The following is an 8,371-nucleotide window of genomic DNA, read 5'->3' on the forward strand; positions in this document are numbered from 1 at the left end:
GTGAAATATATTTTGAAAAATGATGTCCAAACAAATTTTAATCGGCAAACCAAACTTCACCCAAATCAAATTTTTTAAAATAAATTTGAAAATTTATGGTCTAACACTAGCTTAAAGTCTACTAGCAACTTCTAATTTTGTTTTTCTTCCAAAACTCATGCAATTATTGGCTCGACAATCCTTATTCAAATGTTCAATAATTTGCCCCCGGACATTCTCAGCTGGTTCTTGCATCTTAATGTAGTTATGCATTGCCATACCAAAGCTAAACCAAGTAATAACTATCCAAACCCAAAAACTTTATGTTGTTACTATCACTTTCCCATACTCGACAATTCACTCCTCCTGGACTTTGGACATTTGGTGAGGAGCATTTCTTGAGGGAGAGAGAAAGTGCCAGATCAACCAAAGTCATGATTCTAGAGGTTTAGGATAGGAATTCGCAAAACTCAACCCAAAGATGCTAAATAAGGGCATTAATTGTCCTGCTAACTCTGTTAAGCAAGAGGACCCCTACTGGTATTGACGGACCTGTTGCAATCCTATCAAGTCTACATGACGTTACTACAAAATTCTCTATATCAACACTGCAGGGAAAAAATTCCAGAGAAAATAACCTGTTGACAAGCAAGCCAGAAACTGGAAAATAGAGACAGCTGTCAATAAAATTCTGCGAGAATGTTAAGAAATGGAACTACAATTCTTTTCTATAAGAGGAGCAGTTCAGCCCCGAATGCAAAATGAATTGAGCACAACTTTATCTGACTGGGTAAAATTTCGATCTCATAAGATCTAGGATATGCATTAATAATTACATTAAGCATTTGAGTATCTGTCGCTTCTTTAGTCAGCAAGCAAGGATATATCAATCGTAACATTCAAATCAACAAAATAATAGTCATGATCAGAAAAATGACAGAAAATTCACACCTTGTCGGTGGGGATTCGAGTCTCAACTCAAAGAATCCAAGATTGCTTCAGTAATGTAATTAAATATACTCATCCACTCAAGACATCTTTTGCCTCCAACTGGAGGATACAATTGTCTAGAGGGAAGTACATTGTAGCAGTTCAAATTCTTCAAAATAGCCCAGCAAATGAAAAGACAAACCAATTGGTTCTTCCCTTTTATTCTAAATAACAGATGAACTCAGAGAATCCACGCCACAGGGGGGTCCAAAAACCGCTCATGAAGCCAATTAGTAGCCCCAGTAATCGTTTCGAATTTCATCATCGAATTTCTTCTTTAACTCAGGATGCTTCTCAAAGTATTCTTCTGCTGTCATGGTACTGAGTTTTTTCTGTAAATCAACACAGAGCAATGGTTGAATACACACATTGCGGAAAAGAATGATAAATTGATATGTTCATATGGAGATAAAGGAAATAAGGGGCAACTCTGCATCACCTTCAACTCTTGGACTTCAGCAACTTCCTTTTCTAATCTTTCAGATTCCTTGAGAGATTTCTGCTCGGCTTCTTTCAGTTCCACCAACTGCAGTTTAGTGCAACAAATTTTTTTTAGCATTAAAGCTTTTAAAACATGTAACAATATAAGCGGGCACACGATCATAGGTGCCTATCATAAGTATGAATCTGATGACAGCCAATTGAAAATGTAGATTACAAACACATAATTCACAAGATGATTCATGTATTGTTATCAGTTATCACTTTGCTTAATGCGTTCAACCAACTTTGCAAGAATCGGTTGATCCCTTTCTGTAGTGGTTAAACTACAGACTACCCATTAAGATTTCAAATTAGCACAAAAGTAAGATTTCCGATATTAGCTCAATTGATAAGACTATCTTACAACTAATTATTCCGCTAGTATAACAACAATAGTACAATAATTAGGAAAACAAAATAGCTATTGCAAGAACAAACAATCAGGGAAGAGGGGGGTAGTATTGTGATTTTCCTTACCAAGGCATCAAACTTGGGTTTGTATTGAGGAGTAACTGTGTCCTCAAACTTGGGGATCTCAATGCCTACAAGACAACATTGTTCAAACCAATAAGTCTAGACAAAGAATACCTTAGCTTGAATGAGAATAACTTAACATACATAAGTGATCATAGTTAACAGACTTCAGATAATTGTAATTGAATCTTTCAATCTATACCAGGCATGAACTGCATAGATCCAATAGTGATAGAAGGAATCACATAGGAAACAAGGTTGTCTAGACTTCAGAATCAAAAAGTTCAACCGATTAAAATGAGAATTGCAAGGAGACAGGTAGGTGAAATTCATACAACTTTAAGGACTGCCAAACTTCTATTTGTTATTCTTATATAACAGGAGCAGGAAGACAGGAACAAGTCCAACAATGACAAGAAATACATCGGAAATGGTTTTTATGCTCCAAGAAAACTACTAGCAAGTTGCAAGCTGATATTTAATTTTGTTAAGGCTTTTATTAATTCAACCTCCACAGCAGTGTCAGAGCATACTGATCACTCCACATCCATTCAAACACAAGAATTGTAATTTATTGTTGACAAGAATGCAGGTAAAATGTGTATCCAAATGGTATAATTGAACAAGAGGATAAATGAACAAGACCTAGCAAGAATTGCAATTAAGAGGGAGGACAAGAGAATAAAATTGAAATTGCTTTCTTTTTTTTCCCATGCTTCATCCGGGCACGGAAAATCTAAGGTTCTTATCATGCTGGAGGACATAAGTATTCCAACAGGTGCTATGGCATTTCCAGAAAATTCCCAATGAGATCAGAAAATTGCAGTAGATTGGGTCGTTGTTGGTCAAACAGAGTGAAGTTTTGAATTAATGAGGAGTTTAACTTATCAAAAGAAAAAAAAAATGAGGATTTCAAAGATGAAATGGAAAAACAGTGTAAAACGCTGTCGTGACGCTGGTCAGTGGTCAGTGAACCAGATATACAAGAAATCTAGAGCTCATAACATTAGCTGGATAGAAACATGCAGCTGCTATTGGTTATACCAGCTATTAATTTTTGGTTCGTTCAATTTTTAAAAATTATGAATTGGTTTTCTAGAGTGAAAGGTTTTATGGTATCCTTGCAGTTGGATTGGGATGTCTCGTTTCTTTGGGTCCAAAACATATCTGGAAGTATTAGAAGGAGACCCAAGTTTTAAACGAAACAAAACTTCAGAATTTTGCATCAGACCTTAAGTTCAGAGCTCTTTATTAACTTCAACTCCCCCTCACCCCGCACTAGCTACTTAAAGCATAACGTTTCAAGTGTACTACTCTCACGTTGACAGCAATCAAGATTTTCTCAACTGTGCCAAGTTACCAAAATTGCGCCTGGTGGAATTGACAGCTACACAAAGATATAAAGTCATTCACATACTTGGGACAAGTACGGAAGAAAAAATCTTCTTAGCCAAGAAAACCAAAGTGATAAACCTGGAATACTTAGAACAAGTTTAAATTTCAAGAGTACACTTGGTATTGTGACTTAACTTTCACGTTACAAGATATCCCTTTTGGGGTAGGCCGGATGAAATGGAGACTAGCTTCCGGTGTTTTGTGTGACAAGAAGGTGCCACCGAAACTTAAGGGTAAGTTCTACAGAGTGGTGGTCATATCAACGATGTTGTAAGGGCCAGAGTGTTGGCCAGTCAAGATCGCCCATGTCCAGAAGATGAAGGTAGCAAAGATGAGGATGTCGCGATGGATGTGCGGGCACACCAGGTTAGATAAGATCAGAAATGAGGTTATTCGCGACAAGGTGGGTGTGGCTCCTATTGAGGACAAGATGCGGGAAGCGCGGCTTAGGTGGTTTGGGCATGTGAGGAGGAGGAGCACAGACGCCCCGATGAGGAGGTATGAGAGGTTGACATTCGAGGGACTACGGAGAGGTAGAAGTAGGCCAAAGAAGAGGTGGGGAGAGGTTATTAGGCAAGACATGGCGCAACTTCAGCTGACCGAGGACATGACCCTTGATAGGAAGGTATGGAGGTCGAGGATTAGGGTAGTACAGTAGGTAGTCTAGAGTGTTCATAACAGTAGGATTGGCACGTAGTCTCGCTTTCTGTTGGTAATAGGTTTTTATGACTAACCGTTGTTTTCTTTCATTGATCACCTTACTATCTTGTTGTTTTTATTCTACTTTTATATGACTTTTTGGTACTGTCTGTTCTTGTCTATATTTTCATTAATGTGGTGTGTATGCTTTCCTGAGCCGAGGGTCTATTGGAAGCATCCTCTCTATCCAAGGTAGGGGTAAGGTCTGCGTACACACTACCCTTCCCAGACCCCACGGTGTGGGATAATACTGGGTATGTTGTTGTTGTTGTTAGTTCCCAGGAACAGTTCTATTTGTAGATGATTCATGGCATAAACCCCAGGAATTATCAAGTTCTGGCACCTGACTTAACCTTAATTGCTCTAAACCTTCGCTACTATGGAGTAATTAGCCACCAGCACGAATATTTAGCTTTTAATTTAAAAAATCAAGTTGTGGAACCTCGAGAAAATATACTAAAGGCCCATCTTTTATGATACATGACAGGGTCTATAAATGTACCAGAAGAACAGGTAAGCAGTAAACATTAAATATGAAAACTTATAAAAGAATAACAGACTTTATGAAATAACTGTTCCAGCAGAAAAGATAGTTAAAAGTCTCCAAGTTATACAACGCGTGAAAAGACAAATATAACCAAGCGAGCACATATTATTTTGGATAATCTTCAATTCTTTTATAAAAGAGAAATCCCCCGAGGAACAACTAGGTCACGGTTTGAAACTCGGTAGATAATCCCCCCTCCCCCACCCCCCAAATCATTTTGAATAATCTACATCACATCAAGAGAATGGAAAATGATCACTTGTCTCACAAACGAAAGTGCACAAATACCGCACTCTAGAAAAGCTTCATCCTTCGCAATTACTAGTGATGACCGTGCATGTACAAATTGCCACACTAAAGTCCAACACTCTCACGAAGAGTCATCCTTCAACAAGTATTTTTAGGGAAGTGTTCGGAAAATATGCGAGAAGAGTTTGACATTTTCTTTTAGGTGATGATTTGATTATTTCCCATACAGACCCAAAGGGAACTTTTTAAAGGGAAATTGGACAGTATATGCTGCATATCTAATGTGCACGTTACAGTAGATTCATCAACTAATAAAGTTCTTACTCAGGCATTTTCAAAAAGACGATTATAGCAACAAAAAATCATCAAAAAGAGCTGTAACCAATATGAATTGGAAAGATTTACTTGATGAGATCTAAACAAAGATCAGAAACAAGAAATCATGTGCTTATCTTAACTAGACAATCCCAAAAAGAACTTTTATGGTCAACACTTCTAACTCAAACTCTTATAAATGCTTGGATGTTATGACCAAAGTGACTACTCCACCAAAGACAAAGTAAAGAAAAGATTGTAAACACAAAAAGAAATTTGATGTTCCACATACTTTCATAGGCCTCTTTGTACATGTCTACCAAGCGAGAACCAATTCCTTTCCTGTAATATTCCCAGTTTATGGGCTCAGGCTCCTGCATGATTAAGAAGCAAAGATCCCTTAAGCATTAGAACTCTAAATTTATCCATGTCCCAATCAATTACACATATATTAGAAATGCCTGATTACTCAAAAGTGTAACAAAAACCAGAAACCAATGAGAAAATCTACCAAAAAAAATATAATGATTAATCAGTAACAATACACTACTCCATGTATTAACTTTTATCAGGGAATATTCTAGTGGTTAAATCTAAGTCAGAAGTACCACTAGTCAAAGCTGCAAATTTTATAAAAGACTAAAAGTTTTTAACATATCCCAAGATAGATTTAACTCAAGCAGCTTTCTCCAGTATGAAAATTCTTATTTGCATCAACAAATCCAAAATTCTTAGAATAGTAAAGAGAAAGCTCATCGAATTTTTTTCTTCTACAGTAAGAAAATGGCAGAATTGATAATGAACAATTGGAAACACAAAGGTCCTTCCCTATGCAAAAAGTCAACTGAATTATGGACAAGCAAAGTTAGCCTATACAAATAAGAATTATGAACATTGTTTAACAAACACCAAACTCAATTCAACAGACAAGTTTGCAATGTTTAGTTAAAAAACAAAGAAACACGAAAATAACATTCCAAATCATACCACAATCAATTCCAGCAGTCCAATTTAATCCTTCAACCAACATAATCACATAGCTCTCATAAGAACATATAGCAGTAAATGACCATATAACCACTACCCCACCCCCCCCCCCCACACACACAGAGCATTTGGCATGGGCTGAACCTAGTAGCTTATGCTCAAACAGTGTATTTATGTTAAGAAATTCATATGTACAAATATTAAATTTCGAACCCAGTTACTAGCATTTAAAGTCGTCATTTCTAAAATACAGAACCCATAAAGTTAAATTCCTGGTTCCACCTCTGGCTTTTATTCAATCAATCAATCAATCAACTAAGCCTCAATACCAAAAACAATTAGGACCGCTTTACAACCCTCTAAACCACAAGTCTCCAAAGCTCAAACACTGAAGGACAAATCTCTAACCAAACTAAAAAGCACATTTCAATCAAAATACGATCCGCCTTAGAACACTAGATACATTAAATCAACATTTTTTTTAACAAAAAAATTAAACAAACTAAGCACAGATCCGACAGTGAAACCCTAGATCCACATAGAAATACGTATATATAAACAGTGAAACAGAGAGAAAATAATAAATCACCTGGCTGAACTTGGTCTGGAGTTGAGAGTTGACATCATCGAAGGCACGGCGGAGGTTAGAGAACTCCTTGCGAGCTTCATCGGTGACCAGAAGCTTCGCCATTCCTTCCCAATCAATAGTCCTACCGGCCTTGAATGTAACGTCGGCGATCTTCTTCCCCACTCCGCTCATTTTCGATCTCTTTTTTTCTCTTCTCTCTTCGGCAGCACAAATGTGAAGCTCGTTTTTTGCTATCGTAATCTTTCGGCTGTGTTTGTTCGATATGCCTACCCAGGGCTTCCCTATTCTCTCTTTTTCTTTTACCCCTTCATTTTTACTTTTAACTGCGCTTTCCTTTTTTTCCCCTTTTTAGTAGCATGGGATTTTATTTTATTTTTCTTCGATGTAATGCTATTTATTTATTTTTCTCTGTTTTCCAATATACATTTTGAATTATGTGTTGGACCAAAAAATATAAATCTTGGTTCAAATAATTCAATTTATATAAATGAGGGTTAATTTTAGCCAATAATAATATCCCTAAGATGGAATTCTTGAAAAAGCAACAAATACTATGTAGATATGGTCGGACAATGGCGTTAGCATGCAATAAATATTCTAGAAATGAAATGTAATAGTATAGCATTCAATATCAAAGAATAGCAATAAATGGCATTTAAGTAAATAGAATGAATGAGTTACCCAACAAAGGATGGATAAGACAAGAATAACAGACAATCCCCTGAATAATTGAGTTATTCTCATATCTAGTGGAAAAATATAGACAAGAATCTCGGTGAAAAGGTGATGTTTGTATCTTAGTAATGAGACATGATTCTCTTTCTCAAATCAAAGTGTGTTTTCTTACAAATGATTATCATATGTCCCCTATAACAGTATAACTATGTCTCTTTCTATTTACACGGAACATGTTCCTAAAAACCCTAATAGTACAAGTGCAGAGAATATTCACTAGAATATTCTCCATTAAGTCCTATTTTAACACTAGCCGTTATAACGCTGTCAAACATGCTCGGCTTCGTCCTCGATGATGTCTCCTCGACTTCGATCTTGCTGACTCATCGACCACGACATTTGCTGATAATCAGATTACTTCGTCGTGGTGCCCTAAGAATGCTTTACTGATATTATTTCGACCAAAGATGAATTTTGGCCCATACGGTTAGTCCCTCCGCTTATCGAGGTCGTTCCTGCTGACGAGGTCAATGAGCGGACAAGGTCGTTCGTGATACGACTCTACGGAGTTGGCTGGGGTCGTGGTCGTGGAAATAAGGCTACGTGGCCTTTTGAGGTCCGCATATTTTGAATTCCTTGAATTATCCGGGAAGTCAGTTGGAGCCATCTGATCCATGAATGAAGGTGACGTCATGACATCATGCGTCATAATGACGTCGTTTCCCGATGCATTGCATCGATTTAGGTGTGACCCCTGATTGGCTCTATCATTTCGTTTTCTGTGCTAATCATGACCTGTCATTTCGATCTTGGTGCCTCCCAAACCTTATAAATAGGAGAGGGTTTACTAATTTTGGAACTTTTTCAAACCTTTTCTCATCTTCAAGCACTAGCTTCCCCTTCATCCTCTTTGCAGAACCCTTCTTACTATATGTTTTTGCGATTCACCTTATTCATTATTCCCTCTTGCTTGTCACTTTCTCTCACTA

General features: G+C 37.2%; 1 protein-coding gene across 1 annotated transcript; it reads right to left on the minus strand.

Annotated features, from left to right (window-relative positions):
• Positions 1-762: 762 nt before the first annotated feature.
• Positions 763-6,994, minus strand: LOC107783110 (ATP synthase subunit d, mitochondrial). The gene is made up of 5 exons (XM_016604081.2): positions 6,708-6,994; positions 5,424-5,505; positions 1,930-1,994; positions 1,409-1,495; positions 763-1,301 (listed from the first exon to the last, which is right to left on the minus strand). The coding sequence occupies exons 1-5, from the start codon at positions 6,876-6,878 to the stop codon at positions 1,200-1,202; spliced, it is 507 nt and encodes a 168-aa protein (XP_016459567.1). The 5' UTR covers positions 6,879-6,994; the 3' UTR covers positions 763-1,199.
• Between the last annotated feature and the right edge of the window lie 1,377 nt (positions 6,995-8,371).

This window comes from Nicotiana tabacum, chromosome 9 (assembly GCF_000715075.1).
Source record: "Nicotiana tabacum cultivar K326 chromosome 9, ASM71507v2, whole genome shotgun sequence".
NCBI classification, from domain to species: domain Eukaryota; kingdom Viridiplantae; phylum Streptophyta; class Magnoliopsida; order Solanales; family Solanaceae; genus Nicotiana; species Nicotiana tabacum.

What these genes read in the sequence shown, in the direction of transcription:
- LOC107783110 (XM_016604081.2), bottom strand. Translation starts at nt 6,878, where the DNA reads ATGAGCGGAGTGGGGAAGAAGATCGCCGACGTTACATTCAAGGCCGGT. An exon ending in TCCAGACCAAGTTCAGCCAG is followed by an intron (nt 5,506 to 6,707) that starts GTGATTTATTAT and finishes TTAATCATGCAG; the next exon opens with GAGCCTGAGCCCATAAACTG. An exon ending in GTACAAAGAGGCCTATGAAA is followed by an intron (nt 1,995 to 5,423) that starts GTATGTGGAACA and finishes GTTGTCTTGTAG; the next exon opens with GCATTGAGATCCCCAAGTTT.